Source organism: Melopsittacus undulatus, chromosome 11, assembly GCF_012275295.1.
Source record: "Melopsittacus undulatus isolate bMelUnd1 chromosome 11, bMelUnd1.mat.Z, whole genome shotgun sequence".
NCBI lineage: Eukaryota > Metazoa > Chordata > Aves > Psittaciformes > Psittaculidae > Melopsittacus > Melopsittacus undulatus.
The window spans coordinates 4627471-4648813 of record NC_047537.1 but is presented as its reverse complement, the minus strand read 5'-3'; the positions used below and the strand labels follow the sequence as shown (position 1 = coordinate 4648813).

Sequence of the window (21343 nt, the reverse complement as noted above, 5' to 3'; positions counted from 1 at the left end):
TAACAATGATCTTCTATCTTCCTCTTAACTAAAGTATACTAAATTCAGCCAGTTAAGTTATTCATAAATCCCCTGCTTCTTAAAATGGCAAGCTCCAGAAGAAGGTAGGCCAGGCAGCTGACTGAAAGCTGCAATATTATGCAGCTTTTCTGACAAAGATATATAAAATAAAAATCTTCTTGAAATATCCCAGTTTTAAAAATATTTTGTCTATCACCAAGCTAATTCTCAAGGAGCAGATGACAACCAGAGCATGCCAAGGAAGGGGGAGGGGGAAACAGAATAATCACTGAGAATGGCTTTGATAATTTCTCCTAAGACTGCTAAAAAAGTTCCCATTTACCAACACTTACGATTGGAAAAGAAGAAAGTCCCTCTCCAAATAAGTCAGAATCAGGGTGAAAATGAGTTTACAAAGTGAAAAGGATTAAAATTCATTTAACATAGCAGAATTCTGCCTGGAGGAAAGAGCTTGAAATTCCCCCTTTTAATTCTGCCTCCTTGCTGAAACTAATACCAAGTGAAAAGCCCTTTTATAAACAATTTTAAACATGCATTAACAAAAGTTCTGTCTCAAAATGTATTTAAAAGTTTGCTATTAGGGAAACGTGTGCTGAAAACACCAAGCTCCAACTTTGCAAAGAACTCCCAAAGCTGCAGATTTCCTCTCAGCATCCCAGGGAATTTGCTGCTGATTTGAGCTGCAGACGCTCTGCAATGCAGAGCTAAAAGACAGACATTATTTTCAGTTAACACAGGGATCTCCCTGCTTGGATTAAAAGGAGCACAGGTTTGTATGTGTTCTTTACCCACTTTAGAAAACAAAAGCACATCAAATCAGCGAAAGGCCAGATGCCTGTTCCTTGCTATACAGCCAGCCACAAGCTGGCGCATCTATTTTAGTACTCACTACATGCCTGGAAATCATATTTATTTATACTGAAAAATAAGGCTTCTTTATTAGAATTAAAAAAAAAAGGAAAAGCACCCCCAGACTTTCAACTCTATTTTTTTCCTGTCTCTCATCTGCTGCTGGTATGAATTCTGTGCTTTCCCTCACATGCTCATTATTCTTTAATGATGCCTATTTGTAAATAGCAGGATAAGATGCAATTAAGCCATTAGAGTCTAAATAAACAAACATACTAATTGGGTTCTTTACAAGGATTTCTGTTTTTCATGCCAGGGCTGGAATTTACCTTTCATTAGCCTAACCTAATTGCCATAGTGCATTCTAAAAACTCAACCTAAATGAAGGGCTTTAAATGATTTTGCCATATTAAGGATGAGCTGGTGATCCTCTCCCTCGGTAACATGCCATATTCCCATAGTAAGGTGAATAAACTGGCATAGGGTACTGCTGAAAGATTAAAAGTACAGATTTTGCCAGTGGCCAGTCACATTTTTGGAAGGGTCACACTAGTCCATTGCTACAGATGATCAAATGGATTCTGCATCTTTTTTCCATTCTTAATTGTAGCAGACCAGGAATTCTACAGGGATGATACTGATGTCTGATTTTATAGAATATAAATCTATGGGAAGACTTTTCCTCATCTTTCCCATTCTGGTATTAGACAAGCAGAGAATAATTTGCAATTTACATGGCATTTACATTCTTCTGAGTATATAACCTCAAACGCTGGCTTATTGCTTTTCAAATGCTGATTCTCAAGAGACCAACTGCGAAGCCTCCGCAGGCCCAACAGTCCCATTATGAGCTCAGAAGTGATTCCTCCTTATCTGGCACACACAAGAGATCCTGAAACATCCCAGTAGTCCCACTGAACACCAAAACCTATCAAGTGTCTCCAAGAGAGTAAATCCCTAAATGAACATTCATCCTATGTGCCTAAATTAGGTGCCTAAGCCACCAAAGGTGATCATCAGATCTATGTCCCCATCATGAACCCACCCACCTGTATCCATTACCTACTGTGCACCAGATGCCCAATGAACCACCGGAATGGTGAGGAGGAATGCCTAAACTGCTAAGCATTTCAGAAAAAGAAGTGATTTTGAAAATAACAAATTAAATTGTTTCCAATCAAGAACAACATCAACAGTAGTTTCAAATCACTTCAGAGATTTCTCCCTCTCCTCCCTGTTCCTCAACATCAGGAGCTCTAGAACACAAATCAGTTTGGTGGCCATTCTGAATGGATAAATAATACATTTCAAAATCCATTTTTACAACAAAAAATAATAAAAAATTTATGTAAAACACTGATAAACAAAAATGAGACACAAGAAATTATTCAGTTCTAGTGAACAGATGTCTAGCCTATTTGTAATTAATACAGCCCACTTCCATACAATCAGACTGTTTAAAACGCTTGGAACAAGATTTGAAAGTTCACATGCAAATGTGCCTGATTTTATGGAGAATGAATAAAACTGTATAAAAACATGTTTCAAACTTTTATATGAGAGACCCACATATACATTTTATAAATTTATAAAATTAATTTACCATCAAAAAGTTATAGATAATACAAAAAGAAATTCTTTCTGCCATGAGCTTCGGTTGGCAGAAACAATTCAATTTTTCAAATTGGCAGCTAGTTACATATGTCATTATGCTTTAGGAACAGCTCAAATTACAATTATTCATTCATCTCCAAAAACATTTACCCAGTTTTTGTAACTTGCTGTAGGAGTGCTTTTCTATAGTTTTACAAACACTGGGGATAGAGATGACTTTAAAGACAAGGTAGGTCCCAGATGAAGACAAGAAAGTAAGTTTCTATATTAGGACTAAGTAGGTGCATGACCCTGATGAAGTCATATTTATCAACTGGAAAAGTGAGGCTAATTGCTACTGTTTTCTAAATAATTTGTGATATCAATGAATTAATTGTACACAGCTATTGTTTCACATATACAGAACTCTGAATTTTGGTAAGAGGAAAAAGGTGTGTGAAGCAATCATATAATGATCACAGCATCAAATTATGTTATTAGAAAAATAATGTATGCAACTAATCATTTAAAATAAAGTAAAAATTTAGGCACTTTTCGTTAATTAAAAATCAGGTTATGTTTTCTTAACATACAAGATGAGGTTTATCTATTTACAATTCCTGGCATTTGACCAACAGAATCTCATGGAAACCTTAAGGAGTTGGCAGTTCCCTCTGCTGCTGCTGGAAATTAATTTTGCATTACACAGTTATTAAAGCAGATATAATTCTACGTTTAGTCTTTTTTTAATGCATAGTACGATTAAAAGACTAATTGAAAAATCACTAGTGAAGATTGGGATTAAATAGCACCTTGAAATGCCATGATAAACTGCTTTTAAAATCAGCTGAGGATTTCACACAGCTCAGAAAGGTTTCAATTATTTATGTGTTTGGTCTGTGTAGCATAAATCTACACTAATGAGCTACAATTGCTATGTATAAATCTAAAGCATGAAAAAACTCCTTATTGTCTGGAGAAAGCAGGAATCTCAGAGGACCAGGAGGTAGGAGCCTTTCAAGACACAGCATTCACACTCTCAGGAATAGTTTATTTTCCTTTTTGTTTATGTGAAAGCTGCACCCTGGTTAGGGAGAACCCAGCTTAACACAAAGGTTACTTGCCAGGAGTGTTTGACATAGCTGCTAATTATTCCTTTTGAAACACTGGATGAATGTTAGACAGTGAAAGACTCACCTCTAGAGCTAAGGACATAAATTGATTTCCATGTGCACATGAAGTTGTAGACTCCAGGGATGAAACATTCTTTATTAGGTCTTTTTCCTAAAGATGATTTCTTTGGCAAAGTCTCCAGCTATTCTGAAGTTTCAAAGAACCTCACCGGTGCTCCTTTCCTCTCCTTCCCATCTCCTTCCATTTGTACATTCTTAAAATATGTATAAGTGCTTACCAGTGCCTTTGAAGATGAAGGCTCTTTTTGTCTGGTAAATGGCATGATTGTGTTAAAGATGTTTTAATGTAACAACAAGACCTCTGCGTCAAAGACCGCTGTAAGTAACAGCAGGTATGACAGGAACAGTCCAAGGATGCAAATGGTTGAGATTATACAGTGAGTTAATGAACTCAGAGCAAACAGCACAGTTTGAAATATTTTTAAATGAAATAAGCATTATCTCAATTCTTTGGTATTGTGATAAACCGGCTGCTGCAAGGGAGCAACTCCAGATCTAACTTGGGATAAGTTCAGAGTGAGAAATCACAAGTACTTAAGAAACCTCCCTTCTTCTGGGGGAGGTGCTCTTCACACTGCCCATCCTGCAGCACCTTTCACTGAATGATTTGTGGCTGAAAACAGCAAAAGCTTTTGTAGCAGTCAGGGCCAGATGGAAAGTGCCATATTGGCAACATCAACTGAGACAGATGGGAAAGAGGGAAAACCTGCCTAAAAGAAAAAATGATAAACCCATCACACAATCACATACAAAAATACTTTAAAAACAATCTTTTTGATCTCTGATCCAAGGAAAATATGCATACCACTGGTTCAGTATGGGGCTGCTAGCTTGTAGCAACATAATGTCCTTGATTTAGAGAACAACTGCGACATGGAATTCACTAAATTATTACTGCTTGTAAAAAGGGCTTCTTTTACAGTTACCACCCTTCCACCCTACCTTATTACTTGTCAGTCAACATCCAAGATAACTGATCTTCTTTCCTAATGGTGCCTGAATCTTGAAAAACATCATCTATTTGTTACCCTCAACAAGTGGAAGGTACTTAATATATGCAAAGAGAAGCTGCTCTAATGCTCTAAGAAAATGGAAAGGGTTTCAAGGTAAAGAAGTAAAACCAGACATTAAATACAAAGTCAGCTTAAGAGGAAACACATAAGCTTCCAAGACTGCACCGATGAATTCAATTCTTTTCTGGAATATATTGTTCCACTTGGAAAATTCACCAATTGCAGATTAAATTTTTAATGCCAGCTCTGACTGGGTTAATCTCTTTCAAATTTGGGGCTATGCAAAGAAAGTTAATAATGGGATGTCAGAGCGTTGATTAACTAAAACTAACTATAATCACAGCTATACTTATAATAGAGAAATTAACAGAACCTTTGAAAAATACAAAGTTGTAACCATGATAGGATTTTAAAGTCAACAAACTCTAAAGCCAATATAAACTCTAAGGAGCGATTCTACCCATGACTTACATTAAGTCAACAATTTTGTTTCGACAAAATACCTGATTTTCAGATTCATTTTACTGTTTGCTTGGAAGCAAGAAAAAGACTCACATGCACATTACACTCAAGCTTTTTGTAATAGCCTTTAATAGAAAGGAAAAAATCAGAGGAAGTACCAGGAGAAATCTGAGGTAGAAAAGACTGATCCGGTCTCAGTTCTTCACCCGTGTATATAATGTATTTTCTAGTTTTATTAAAGATTTGGCAAACCTGCGACTTCTGCCTTCCACCCTGTTAGAGGAAAACCAGCATCCAACTGCCATGCTGCAGACTCCACCTCCACGTTGCTGTTTTTAAAGATTTCTCTTGCTATAAGCACAACAGCTGCTTGTGAAAATTGATGTGAACAATAGGTTGTTCTGGAATGAAATCTTGCTTGGTCAGGCAGAAAGAAGTTGAATGTATTGGACTTGTTTATCTCTAATCCAGCCTTTACCGCTCATTTACTTCAAAGGCAAATTCTTGACTTCATCATATAACAGAGATCCACTGACCCAAGACCAATTTGAGCAAATTTAAATCATATTGGTTTCCTCCTTCTTTTCTTCCTCCCACCACCCTTTTCCTTCTTAATATCATGATTAAGACTCACTCATTGCCAAGACTGCCGAAGAACACGGGAAACAGTTGAGCTTGTGCTCATATTTCTACAAACAGATTTAAAAGCGAAAAGTAACAGATCTTTCATTTAAAGGTGAAATTTGTTCTATCACTCACCTGCCTAAGAGCAAGAAAGATCCTACACTGTTGTGGTGCATGAAGAACAGTATGTTTCTGAAAAAATCTGGCTGTAATAACATGTATTTCAGGAACAGTAATTCAATGTGTTAAGAAATCCATCTTAGGCATTAATGATCCAACTTACCAGAAGCATTGCAGAGGTTCCATTTGGCCGGGACAGCTGGATAGACATTTCAGGAAACATCCTATCAATCCGATTGATCACATCATCAACGTATCTACCAAATAATCCAAAACAACAGAATTAACACACATGCTCCCTACTATCACTCCTTTTCAGCAACAGCCACAGGCCTTTCTGAATTAGTTTCTCTTTGACAACTGCATATTCCTCAAAAATGCATGCAAGTGTAATTAAAAGGTTACTGATAAGAGGAAGCAAACCAAAGCCCTGTGTAAACTGTTGTGAAAATTAATTACTCTCCTCTTAAGAACTTATACTCTTCTAATTTTTGCCATCATTTTTCTATACTCTTCCCTCAGGGGGTAAAAGGAAACACTATCAGAATCACTCTTCCAGTGTAGGCATTCATAGGATGCCACCTTCTCACTCTTTCTTTGAGAAACTAAGCAGATAGAGGTTTTATCAAAGTCTTCACACTATTTCTAGTTTGTTTGGAGGTTTTTTCCTGAATTTTTGCAATGTATTTTCATGCATGGTGACTCTAAAATTGGCTTCTACATTCCAGAAGTTTCTCTGGAGCGATCAAACACAGAGGTAAAATAATACCCTTTCTGCTGGGCTTATGCAGGCCAAAGCAAGGCAGTGTAGGGTTGTCTTGGTTCCCTGGTACCTTATTAGGAGCTGACATCCACTAACATTGAAAACTTCTTTCATAGGCCTTTCTTCCCAGACCATATAGCCCCATCCCATGGGCATGTCTGACATCCTTCAGCCATTCTTCTGGACATGTTAAAATGCACGGTATTTGCTTTAGCAGAGTTTATATCATCTGCTCACTAATCTGTCCCCTGGTACCACTGTTGGGTCTCCTGAAGTACACAGAAGAAGAGAGCAGCACTACAGCCTTGTTACCATACACATCTACAAACTCTGCAACTTGGTCAGATCCATGAATGCATTTACTGATAAAACCATTTTTATGCCAGCCCACAAATGTGCTCCGGAAAAAAAAAGATCTTGGAAAAAAAAACAGTTTTCCTGGTTAGATTTAACATTAAAACTGAAAACCTAAATACTTCCTTTTGGCCTACTTAAATAAGGTGAAAAATGCTGAATCCTTGCTCTTCAAAGTTAAATTCTAATGTTAGTTGCTAAACCTCTCCCCCTCAAAAATTAATGAGGTGCTATGCTCCAGTTGCTATTTTTGCAAGGGATTAAAAATGAGAAAAAGTAAAACAAAATCAAGAAAGCTACACTTCAATGGCTGGTGAAGTCAGCCTGCTTTGAAAAGTAACAAAAGAAGGGAATTACTTAGGACAACTTTGTACAAAAATCTTAATCCACCCTTCTTGTTGTGTTGAAAAGCTTCCCATTCACTCAAACACTCATTAGCAGTTCCCTGATAAGCAAAGTCAAACATCCACAAGCCAAGAACTTCCTTAGGAGGGTGAACAAGAAGACACCTAAGACACTGCTTCAGGGTGACAAAGTTAAACACTGACACTATGTACCTAACTAATTTTAAACATTACCAAATCCCATACTTTTGAGGGTTTATACAGGCTCTGAAAATAGCTATTACTTATGTGTGAATAGAGATGACCAATTGTGAAACAGGCAAGGAGAGATTCTGGGTTGCTTCATGAGCACATGGTTAGGGACAGATCTGACAGCCTTGCACACTAGGATGCATAACTTTTCTAGTTTTCCAAGCTTTGGGCAATAAGAAACTAGAACAAAACATAAAGTTGTATAAAACAAGACATTGACACTCTCTATGTGCACTAAGGAAGGAAAATTTACCTAATTTAAAATCATACAAACAGGAGTTGGACTTGTGCATTTAATCTGTTCAGGTCCTTCTGAAAACCCCCAGCAGACATATATTTATCCTTTGAAAATGTGATCCAGCTGGCTGGAGGGAATCAATTCTTCAACTCTTTCTTAGACACTATTATTTTTTAAGCGTAAAACTTGTCTTGACCTCATGCCTTAAAACCTGACTCAATCCCAACTGCCACCTTATACCTGACAGTACAAGGCAGAACAGAGAGCACACAGGGAGCTAGTGAAGAGTCTTTCCTTTATGTGAAACAATATACAGCAAAACAGAAATCTTCCCCAGTTTGTATTAACTAGCTTCTGAAAGAAGTTAACCAGTTACTGGGATACTTCAGGCTTAGAAACCTGTTAATTTTGAAGCACTCTTCACAGGTCAGCTGACAAAATAAAAAGAACATTAAATCACACAAAAATATAACATTTTACTTTGCCAAGGCTCAGCAACACCATCAGGCCCATCCACACATATAACCTGCTCCCTCTCCTCTCAGTCAGGAGGATGTCAGAGAAAATCCAAAGACCAGTATGATAAAAGAGCATTGATGTATGTATGATCATTTTGCCCCTTTGCCTTTCTTCAAGAAGACATCAGGGTTTCCTGAGGACTCATCAGAACAGAAGGATTCTTCAAAGATGCATGTATAATTACTGAATTAGCCTGTCTACATGGCGGCCTCAAATATAAAATGACAAACAACCTAATCTAAGGCAAAATTCTTCTATAGATATGCCCTTCAGAGAGGACATCTGGTAAAACATCTTGCAAAGGGATGGATATGATAAATCAGATGCAGCAAAGTAATGCAAAAGTGTAACTGGTGACGACTCAGAGAACATATGATAAAGACAAGATAAAGTGCACTCCTGAGGCTGTCTGCAAAGAAGGTCAGAAAAAAAGCTGCTGTCTGGAATTTACTTTGTGGAACTGAAATACATTAATGCCAAAATAAGAAGAATCACAATTTACACATCTCTGCCCAGTTTTAGGAGTTATGATATTTTTGAGCTATTTATGTTACAGAACTTCTTACGTAGCCAGGGAGAAGCGTAGCACTTAAGGATGGATAAGTCTAATTTTACCCTGCCAATGAGCACTTCTAACTTTTAACATACTTGCCACATCCCAGTTTTCTCCTACTTACAAAAGATGCTGGTTGGAACAAGCATTTACAAACCCAGAAGAAATAACGCAAAGCAGGGAAAAGCAAATGGAAATAGATCTGCTCAAGCATTTGGCATATCTTAATCTTAAGGAAGAAAAAAATCATGGAGTTCTCAGAATTAAATACAAGCTGCAGTTATCTGGTAGTAGCTTTCCTTCTTATCCTAGAACAGGCATTGTTCCACCACAGAGGGGCTGAACAGAGAGTCTAGACAAACTCCTTCCCCACAGCTTCTCTACCATGCAAAGGATGTTCAAAAAGGTCTGAAAAGAGACCACAGATGACTGCAAAAGATCATACCTAGTAACCCCCATATCCAGTTATGCACAGTATTTAAACTCTGTTTAGACAGACTTTCATCCTAATTACTCTTCTAGGCCTCCAAAGACAATATATTAACACCTTGCAACTGCAACACCCTACGTTAGTCCCGTTCTAGTCAAAAAAGCTTTAAGTAACTTCACATGCTCTCCAAAGCTGCCAACACTCTGATGGTTATTTTCATTTTAATGTAGTAGAACATTTTTTCCTACAGACATGCTCTATTGATACTGCTGTGCTTTGACTTCTGCAATCTACTTTCCTTATGAACATTAACAAACACTGAAACCAATTCAAAATATTACACTCCAAATGAAGTCTTGTTTTGAACATGCAGAAAAACCAACACTAGACTAAAGCAACAGATACTCCTTGAAGCATCTCTCTGACGTTTTGCCAATGAGTGTATATATAAATCCTTTAGTCCGTATTAGAGGAACAATGCCTGAGACAGACCAAAGACAGTTTTGAAGCCTTTTAAGGGATAATTAGTTATGCAAAATATTAAACAAGAACTGCCTTACTGAAACATCGAGTTGACAAAGCAGGAATAATTCAGGAACCATCTTTGTAGATAAACAGTCTCGTACCATCTCTTTGATTCACAGTAAGTCCCTCCCCCAAAAGATAGTAATATAGAAAAGTAATTCATTATGAATGCCTTTCAGTTCCACACTGGACAGATGGCTTAGTTCTCTAATGTGACCTCTCTTTTTTATTTATTTATTTTTACTGGATTAGATCCAGCAAGCCAACGTTAGTGTGATGTTTAACAGCTTAGACGAGATTTTAATAGCATTTATCCCACACAGTGTTTAACTTGCATGCTGTTCATTTTTTCCACTCAATACAACAATTTAAAGATTAGAAATATAGGTGTTCATGCTAATTTTCTGAGGAGGTCTTTTGGAAGAAAGAAAACGTTGCTGAATGATCCTGGGGAGAGAGAAAAAAGAGAGACTGAAAAAAATACACATATAAGGGAGCATAACCTTCCCTATGTACCCAATGGAAAATCCCACATGTAGGATGAATAGAAACTTCGTTCAGTCTGGATTCATGATATTCTGGACAGCAAGAGGGGAAACTCTCCACATGTTCTCTCACTAGCACAGTATTTACTTGCTCCAGAAATATTTTTGTTTGGCTTTCAGTTGCTATTTTCAACACAACTAATAATTTCTTTTCACATGTCTGATATTTCAGCCACATGGGCCCTGCAGACTCCCGCAGCATATGTACTGTTTGCTAATGACTGATTGGTGCAAAGAGCTTGCCTGTATTCTACCAAGACATATGAACAGTTATTTTTTGCAGAGGCAGACTCAATGTATAACTTAAAGCTTTTACTAATGACAGGATCTTAAATATTATGGGTTTTATGAAGAGACTAAACAGTTTTCAGGCAAGCTGATTAGAGAAATATTATATCTTAAAACATACGAGGCAGTCACAGTTCTCATGTGATTTATTCATCAATGAATTAAAGTTTTAATTTGATTCCACTACCTGCTGAGCAAGTCTCTGCAGGTAGCAAATTCAAGCTGATAGAAGGCTTTTCAGAAGCATCAATTAACAATAGTTATTAAAACAGTGACCTCCACCAGCTTTTGTGAGATGACACTTCCTGCTTGGATAGGCAGAGTGAAGAGTGTGAAAAGAAATTCAACAACTCTCACGCTGAGAAAGCTACTTCAAGTCTCAAGACTAAATTAGACAGCTGGCACAATCCGTGACATCTGTACAGCAACCCTGCAAGCTTCTGCCTTTTTCCCCAAATTCCACAGGTTGTGTTGGTTTTGGGTTGGTTTTTTTTGTGTTGTTAGTTCAAGCTCTTGCTCTTTTCTTCTGTAGAACCTCTATAGAATTGCTCATGTTTCCCCTCTCCAGTACTGAAAGCACTTGCTTGTTTTGACCAAGTTCTCCTCCAGCATTAAGCTTCCTTCCCAGGCTGTTTTCTCTTACAGCTGTTAATGCTGTTGTCTTGTTCCTTCAGTGATTTCCTCTCCTCACCTAATTTCCAAGTTTCTGTTAGTGGAAGACTCCATACAGTCTCTTCCTGGCTTGTGTTATTTCCTTCTCTTCCCTTCTCATCCCTTCTCATCTGCACCCTAACTTGGTCTCTGCTACTCCTGAAGTGTCGTGACTTACAAATTAGAGAGAAAAAAAAGTTATCTCTTTCAAATAACTGATTTTGAACTACAAGAAATTAAGCTGAGGGCAGAAGGGGCAAACCTGAGTCTCTCCAGCTATGCATAATTCTTCAGTTTTAAGGCTACAACATATGATCAGCATTAGGGAGTTTCAGCACTGTGTCTTAGTAATATGAATCCACAGGCGTGGAAAGAAGCAAGCCAGAATGTGCTGCTTGTAAGGTACAAATGTGCTTAGAGACCTTGAACAAAGGTCCTAAGGAACAAATCTGCTGAGATGCATGCCTAACCCCACTCTGCCCTGCAGGGGAGCAGTGACACAACACATAGCTGAAAGTGCTGAAAGATTCAGCTCCAAACCTGAAAGAAGGCAGATTTCCATTCATTCCTGCAAGTCAGCTTGTTCGCAACTTTGCTATGGATGTTATTTCGGTCATAGAGGAATTACGTTTTATTATTGAGTGGATGTAAAAGATTAAGTTATGTGCCTAAATAGTCTAGAAATGTTTACATATAAACACAGGGTGGTCTGCCTCAAAAGCATATGCACATGTAGCTGTATCAAACACTTCACCATCTGCACTTCTCACTCCCAAAAGGCCAAACCTGGTATAGCACTTAAGGATGCATGTGAAGTCGTTTGGACAGTTCTCTAGAAGGCAAGGCAGAGTGTTTGAGGGTTGGATCTACAAAGACATTTAGAAACCCGAGGCTGTGATTCAACAATTTTCAGTCTTCAGCACCAATAGTGACATAAGGCACTGACACATCCCCTCCCGCATGCTGCAGCACACAGCCCCCTCAACTGTGCTGTGCTGGAAAAGCTGGATCACACAACTGAGCTGGCTTTAAAAGAAAATGAAAAAGAAGAAAAATGTATTAGATAAAACCTAAACTGGTTTCATGATTCAGCTCCCTCTGTGGTTGTGCACACTGTGTGCCAGCACAATTCTTGCTGGGACCATGCCTCAGGGGCTATGAATACTGTACACTGGGGTCATTCTATTACAACAATAAAATATTGTTTTATGGTAAAATGTGCTACTTATAGTGTTGTTTATACAACAAGCACAATTCTGAATTCTTCAGTGCTACTGTGACTCCACTGATAAATTACACTGTGTAAACCTGCAAGGGATGTCCTCAAGGTACAAGCTGACAGCGATGCTACAAATACACACAGGTTCTCATGCTGAATGCTTATGAAATGCAAACCTGCCCCTGCACCAGTCTGTAGACATCTACACACACTAAATATGAACACCTCTTTCAACACTTTGAAAACACACACACACACATATATACACATTGTCAGTATATCATTTGGTTTTGTAAGACAGAGCAAAAGACATTTGTTCACAATACTGAATTCTAGTGCATCGCCTTAAAAAGTGTAACTTTAATAAGGAAAACTTTAAGTTACAAATAGAGACCTTGCAGTCAAACCCCCATAGATATTTTATTATATTGTTGAAATTGCTTTCTTTGTATTTATTGGAACTCTCTTCAAAATGCCTTTAATTCACAGCAGTAATCAAGAGTGGAATATGGATATTAGAATGTGTGAAAGCTGGTTAACAAAACAACCCGGCATCTACTTTACAGTCATCACCAGGATCTTGTCTGAGCCTGTTACTAGTCTGTGCTTTATGGAAAACATTAACTCCCTTATACATACCTCGAGAGGAAAAACAGCCCCCCCCAGCTATACACCATCAGTAGTAACAGAATTTCAGAAGAAATACTTCACAGCCCATATGTATTGTTTATATTTCTACTTCTTCATGAAACTACATGTTGCTCCACAGCCCAACAACTAACAACAGTAATTTCAGGGGCCTGGATGAAAATCAGAAGTGTTCAGCTACAAAGATGGTTCTTGAATTACTCCTACCTTGTCAAGCAATTTTTGCCCCACCTGTTAGCCTAAATTTGCACATGCACAGACGTGTTTTCCATAGTGTTTTCCATGTGCCAAAAGTCCTCAGGAGAAACTCAAGCCAAGAGCTCCAGACAGCCTTTTAAAACACAACAAAAACAGTTAAATGGCTTCACAAACTATGACAGTTCTCTCCCAAGGGCTTTTGGAGATGGACAGTTCTCACCCTACCCAACACCTACAGTTCAGCAGAGTTCATCTGAGGTTGCTTGGCTCTGCACTGTAAGGTGAATCCACCTCTCCTGCACTCACTAGTCAATCATGCAGCAAGGGAGAGGGGATTAAACTGTGATATGCTGATTGTGCTGATGTTCAGTAAACACCAGACGGTGTTTTGACAAAGGCCTCAAAATAATGCATCAAGTTCAGTCCTGCTTCTCAAAAAAGACAATGGGCTGGGCTGGTTTTCAGTCCACTTGCCCAGCCAGGTCCCAAACAAAGGAAACCAGGGTCCTTGAAAATGGGAAGGTCCCGTTGTACACACTGTCTGCCTGATGGGATTCCGATACTGCACATTATTCCATGCTGTCATCCTTTAATTCAGCCTTCTAAAGCTAGAATTCAGTATTTTACAACATGTTATTTTCAGCTCTGCTATTGAAGAATTACATCAATAGCAAAGTCTTCTCACTTTCTTTGTGCTTTATTTCTCCCTCAACACAGCAGAAATTACAGTACTTACCTCTTTTTATGAAAGGAAACAGGTGATGCATGATACCCATTATGTGTTCTATACCTACGAAAAGCAGCGAGATTTTTACCTTTGGATGGAGAGACTGATGAATAGGAAACAGAGGACATTGTACGCAGTTAGACCTCTTCATACACTACACATGACCATATTACAAGCACTGCTGGAAGGAAAAGATCTAAGTGATCATTGTACTAGGCACATTAAGTCCCAGATCTTAGTGAAAGCAATGCAAATTCCAAAGGATGGGAGGGAGAATTAAGGATAGAACCCTCTGGAGACAGGCTAATATCAAAACAGGTGAGCAGAGCACTTCATGAGACAGGTTTTGTTTGTACCTATTAAGTTACCAAAGCCTTGGCATTTTCTGCTTTTAAGAATGTGTCCCCTACTTAAATCATGCTCTGATGCTTTGCATGCAGGATCATGTTGGTTTAAAACATTCTTTAAATTTTCAATGGCTCAGTATTCTGAAAACCTGTCTTGCTGGATTTTCTCATTCTCACCACACATTTGTTTTAACTTCAACTAAAACCATTCAGCCTATTGTCTCTGCCATATCCACACTTATTGCAAGGAGTTAGACCAGATGACCTTTAAAGGTCCCTTCCAAGCCAAACCGTTCTACGGTTCTATAATGCAGGCACCAGCATGCACATGAGAGCTTCAGCCTTTCTTATTTAATGTATGTGGTGTGGTGTGTTGCTCAGTTACTGACTCTTTTATACCTAATGATTCATGCCCTGTTAGATGCTATCGGGATGAAGGTATTCAGCTTTTACACAAAACAGTTTCAGTGCTGTAGATCTGAGCTAAACCAGTGCTATTACCTCAGAATCTGCACCGGACTCTTGTTGCGTTTTACAAGTGGATTCCTTGTAATCATGCTAACATCTAATATACTTGGATAACAAGAGAAGTGCCTGAAGGAGCAAATTAGGCAAGGGAAAAAGCACAACCAAAACCAACCATCAAAGCCACGATGGCATGTAAAATATGGCCTCCATCATTTCATTTAAGTCCTCACAGGGATGTATTGTTACATTTCTAATTTCTTCCTTTAGAATTATGTTATCCTTCTAGAACAAGATGTTGGAATACACAGAACTAGGAAGCAAAGACTCAGATTTTAGGCCTCATCAATACATTTCAAGCAGCCACTTAAAATGAGCATCCACATCAAGACCTAGTGCCCTATTACAATTACAAACCATGGTAAAAATGGACAAACCTTAATAGCATTAGTTCTAAGGGTACTTAGGATACTTGATATCGGCTTTTAACAACACTTAAAATCAATGTGTTCTGTAATTAAGGGGGAAGTAGGGGTGAAGAAAAAAACAAAAGAGAAGATACTGTAATAAATGATCCCTTGCACAGCCCAACACAATTTATTACTCAAGCTTCACCAAATACCCATTTTAACCGTTGTGATCACTGACTTTTAAGTTTTCTTGGGAGCATTTCATAACTAGTCCTGTTTTATTCTCTTCAGAATTACGCACTGACAAAGCATTTTGATCTGTCTGTGATACTGGAGAGAGAAAGATCTCCCTTAAAACTCACAGGTTTATGAAAAGACTCCTTCAAGTTCAGCTGTACATTCCAGTACGAAATCCACATATAACAAGTACAATTAGGCATTTATGAACTCTAGATTCTTCCCAGTACAAACCCTTTGGAGAGAAGCCCTTCAGAATACTGTTTTCTAGAAAAACCACTTTTAAAGAAACTCTCTGGGAAAAAAAAAACAACCAAAACAATTCTCTTTAATACAATAGGGTTGGTTAAAGGAAAGGGCTTATCACAGCAGCTACTCTTGGGCTTGCCAACCACCACCCAGACACCTTAGCAAAGCAATGGCAGAAACTGACTGCACCTTTCTGGTCAGTCTCCCACTCTCATGATCGGGCTTTCCCCTTGCACACAGGGATCAGAGAGTGACTGGGCAGAGATTCCCCCAGGCTTTAAGTTCACTGGGGCTTTTGAAACGCTGGAGGCTGCTTTGCCTGTGTTCCTCCACTGTGTGGAACAGGCAGAGCAGAGCTTCAAGTACTTCACTGGGCTGAAACCTGGACTGAAGCCAAAAGAAGTACCATGGTAAGCAAATACAGTTCTGTTTGTAAGTATATTCTTATATCTGCATCACTATACATTACCTGCAGAGCTTCCCTAAAAAATAAAACATAAACCAGCTTTTATGCCAAATATATCTAAAGCAGAATAACCCCTTTAGAAGTACTGTGTCAGGTGCTATCAGGGAGAAATGCTCAGCTTATTAAAAAATAATACATTTCTGTTTATGGAAGTATACTAACAGAGAAAACTGCCTAAGTGAGAAACAACGGATGAAGATCTCCTTAGGAAAATACAAACAGGATTAACAACACTGCCTAGCTTTGTTTCTTGATATATTTCTCCACTTCTGCGTATCTGCTTCACGCATATCGAGCTCAAAACTGATAAAAATTAAATTCCTTTAAGGTATGTCAATCTGGTTACTCAAAGGAAAGAATTTCCAAATTGTCAGAAAATTTCCAATAGTAAATAGGTACAAATTAAAAGTCCCTGTGCATTCACAGCTCTCAATGAAAAACAGAAAGACTGCTCACTGTAATGTGCATGAGGGGGGTGAAATAACCCACCAACTGATGAGACTATACATGGTCACAACTGAGAACCTGGACTGCGCCAAACGGCATCTCAAAACTTCTGCTACAGAAGGGACAAGAAAAGATTCCTTACAGCCTCTGAAGACAACTCCAGCCTGGTCAACCTTTCCTCATCAGCTGCCAAGTGTCTCACCTGTCTGTCCATGACAGTGTCTCTCAGCAGGGAATGGTTTAGTAGTCTAGTAAGATGCTCTGATAAAGAGAGGGTCAGCTACAAATCACTATCATGAGAAGATTTAATTAGATTTTTACACTGACTAAAGACATTCCGTGCACATGGACACAATATAAACATGGAGATAAATGACAGTGGGTTTTAAGGCAAGGTTACTTTTGGGTCTTTTTCATTTTAAACTCATTGTTTCTATTTTTCCTTTTGAGATGGCTGTTTAGAGTGACACTGTCCAAGCTTAAAGGTTGTTTATGAAAAGAGGATTCAGTAATTTTTTTGATTAAAAACTCTCTAAGCAAATCTTCTGAAGTATTCCACAAGACAGGTATCAGTATTTTCCTAGGAAAAGGTTTGATGTTAGCATAAACATATACCCAATTAAAAAGATAATAAAATCTCTGCTTCACAGAGTGAAAGCTACAGAATAGTTTGATATCGAACACATGCAGAATATTAACAAATGTGCTACTGCAGTATGGTGTTTTCATTTAAAATACATTGTAAAAAGAAGATAATGGGACTCACTATATTGATACATGCAGCTGCAAACTGTATTAGCAGACAGAACTTTCATTAAGAGATCCTTATATCAAAGATCTCTCTAAAAGCAACCAGAGGAAAGTTGAAGACCCCATGCAGGCCAGGGCTATTACAGCTATTGCGATTGTTAGGAAGCCACTGTCTCAAATTCATGCTGCTACCAGAATATAGGCTCACCTAGTAACATGACAGGAAATCATACGATTAATTAGCTAACATGTAGCTACTGAAAGAAAACCAGTTGAAGCTGATGCCCTACAGGAACAGATAAAATATTACCAAATGGTATCTATCACCCTCAAAAGATTGTCCTGCAGGTGTATTTCCAAACATCAGTGAATCTGCAGATGTTTCAAGGGAGCTCTCTGTTCGTGCTCACTTTGCATTCACTACTCACTGCACTGACACACATTTCTGTATTTGACTTTTGGTTAATCCTTGAATTATTTTTCACTTTTTGCCTAATTGTTTTCCATAGATTCAAAACACAAACAATACACATTTTGCATTGATCTAATGTCAGACACACTCTTAAAAAAGGAGACAAAAATACTAGCTGTTGACTGTATGTATATGCATAACTTTGGCAAAAGACATGGGACAAACATTGCACAACACCTCTGGAAAGGAAGCATGAAGATAGGAAAACAGAAAGAAAAAGCTTCTCTGAAAACAAAGCAAATGGAGTTATGATTACATCCTCAGCTGCACTGCTGAGAGGTTTGCTGCTTTGACTGTCTTCCTGCAAGCCACACCATTATACTGAGAATAGACTTCTTCGGAAGATGCAATCAGTAACAGCAAAAGACACAAAATATGGGCAAACAAAACAAAGGGCTTACTCTGTAAAACAAAAATATCCCCAAACCCTTAAACCATGAGCTTAAATACGTGTGTGCGCACACATTTTCCAGTATCACAGGGCAGTCAAGGAGCACTTTCCCACAAACACCACACCGCATCTGTGCTGACACATGTGGAGAGGCTCTATGCTCAAACCAGAGCTGAACTTCTCTTAATATATTCTATCACACACCCTCAGGAGAGGGAAATGAGCTACATATTTAGGATTTGAAAGCAAAGGGATTCAACTATTTGAACAGACTTCATGTGAGAGAGAAATCTTCTCTCTCGAAGTTCTCTGAAACAACCAACCAGAACAAGTTAACAGGTAAGGAGATATTTGAAACAACCTGAAAACTAAGGATTATCCAACAACCAGTTCTGTGTTGCTTGTTTACACTCACATTTTAGGATATATATAGGATGTATGGAGATGACAACCACCTGCTCTAGTGGAAGATGTCCCTGCCCATGACAGGGGAGCTGGAACTACATGATCTTTAAGGTCCCTTCCAACCAAAACCATTCCATGACTGTGGTTTCTGTTCAAGAAGATACCTGACAGATTTGCAAAACAGAGATCTTTCAGGTCCAGTATATACCGACACTCTGACAAAATAATTAATAGCAAAAGCAAACAGAGGTTTGCTTGCATAAGACCTTGCTGCTGAAGGATGATGCCTAAGACACACCAAAAACTAAGTGGCTTAAATACAGACGCAAAGAAGCAAACAATTCCAATAATGGTACTGCAGACAGATGCAAGAGTACACAGCAGGAGAGGCAGAAGAATATTACAACACTTAGGCTTCAATATCAGAATTTCTATCGCCACTTAAGAAAAACCAGAGGGAAGACAGCAAGTGTGGAACAACCAAAAGAAATTAGTAGCAGCAGATACTATTTTAGCTGTACTACTAAAAATTAGAATAGATTTTCTGTCTGCGGTGTTGAAGTTGCTCTTTGCACTGAAATTTTCATTTTAAAGGTATAATCACATGTTAAAATAGTTCTACCTGACATCTTCTGCCAACGAGCTCATTTTACAAGTGGCATACAAGAGCCACCATCACCCTGTCACAGCAAGAAATGCATCTCACTTCCTGAGAAATACCTATGATAGCATTACATTTGCTCATCATTTACTATGCTGTAAAATCACTGTTAAAGAAGAAACTGTACGTGTAAACGAAGAGCAACTTTCAAAGTAGAAAGGATCATGGAAACACCAACATATGAACTGCTTTTAACCCATATTTTAGATTAAAAGAAATTATACAAGTATTATTTTAAATCCCAAGCACTCCTCCTTGCAGTGTTCTTTTTTAGTTAACTCATCAGGTTCTTACTGCGTTTTTTTTAAAGCAGGCTACTATAACCTGCATATATAGTTATATACATAACCTGTACAACTACTTATCTTCTCCAAAAATAACTGCTTTCTCTCTCCATCAGCCATACTCCCCCCAACCTCTCCCTAGAATGGGGTTACTTTCAAGATGTTTCAACAAGAGCAGCACTAAGGAGACCTCTAGAAGCAGGTGAAGTGCTTCAGTGATAACTACAAGTGTAGTTTCCCAACCCTGGATGTTTTCAGGATTCAGTTAAGGCAACATCACAACTAATCTGATCCACTTGAGAAAAGAGACCATCTTTGAACAGGAGGCTGGACTAGCTAACCTCCTGAGGTCCCTTCCAACTACAAATCACAGAGGATTCAGATTTGAGACTATGGAGCACCCACTGACACAGCAGACTTTTCCATTGATGTCTACTTGACTAGAAAACACAAAAAGCTGCAGCACACAGGGGTTAGCAGAGGTGGTGATACCTGAGGGATAAGCACATAAACACACAGTTGGAGGAATTACAACTACGGAATCTATTCAGCGTGCTCCATGGACAGATCGTGCTTCGGTAACTGAAACACCCAAACCCATGATTATCAGCCAGGATTCATTTCCTAAACTTTAAAATCTATGTGCTACTTGCAACAATACACCTCAGTCACATTCAGCTCATCAGCATATAGCCCTCTTTTCTTAACTTACATTTAAAATTGAACCATGAAATAAAGGTAAAAAGCAATAAATGTTTAAACTTCGGTATTATTTGTTATAACAGTAAAGTACTGTTAGAGACTACTGCAATTCTGCAAACTGCCATGTAGCTGATTAGGCCCAAATTTAGATCCCAGTTTGATTTGCCTTTCAGTCCTTCACAAAAGGCTCTTTTCTAAGACCTGTCTACAAGGCGCATACAAATTTGTCATGAGCAAAAGCATCATCCCTGCTGAGCAGCTGTCAAAATGCAAAAGCCAAAACGAAAGAAGGTTCTGCATGTAAAACAGGGAAGTCTAAAAGCCTGGGTTTTGGCCTGAGGGGAGCTCAGATTTATAGCGCTATTTTGGACACAGATATTACATTCCAAGTTAAAATACCTCAAAACAGTAGGGTATTTTTTGCCACTTCTAGAGCACATTTGATTTTAACACCAAACACTAAATGCAATAATCAGCAAGAACCCAACAATTTAAAGATTCGAGAAGTCTAAGGGAGCTTGACACAGACTGACAGGCTCCAGCCAAGCTTGCTGTGTAATTTTTTCATGTGTCTGCACTTTGTCTTCTATCACTGAAATGAACACCTAAAGGCGAGAACACAAAGCAGACAGAATAATACATCACCCCTCATTTATCAGGATGAACGCTGACAGTGAATAGTTAGAGCTTCCTATTAGGTCTCATAAGTAGGAATTATATGGTCATTCATTCCTCACAATGGGTCACTCCTGGACTTTGAATTTTGTAAAAACTTCAGTGGTTTTGAAGAACTGACGAAAATCCAGACTCTTCCCTGGACAAAAGCATCTGCCTTACAGTTAATGCCTTCGCTTATCCCAGCTTTGTACAAATACTACTCGAGTTGCTCTCAGTACTCCTGCACAGTTCCCAGATGATACAGTTCATA

General features: G+C 38.4%; 1 protein-coding gene across 1 annotated transcript in view; it reads right to left on the bottom strand.

Annotated features, from left to right (window-relative positions):
• The window catches only part of MED27 (mediator complex subunit 27), an 82832-nt gene that overhangs the window by 20518 nt on the left and 40971 nt on the right, over positions 1–21343 (bottom strand). Inside the window, exon 4 of the mRNA XM_005146254.3 lies at positions 6039–6132. Coding sequence (XP_005146311.1) covers positions 6039–6132 — 94 coding nt within the window. The remainder of the gene's footprint in view (positions 1–6038; positions 6133–21343) is intronic.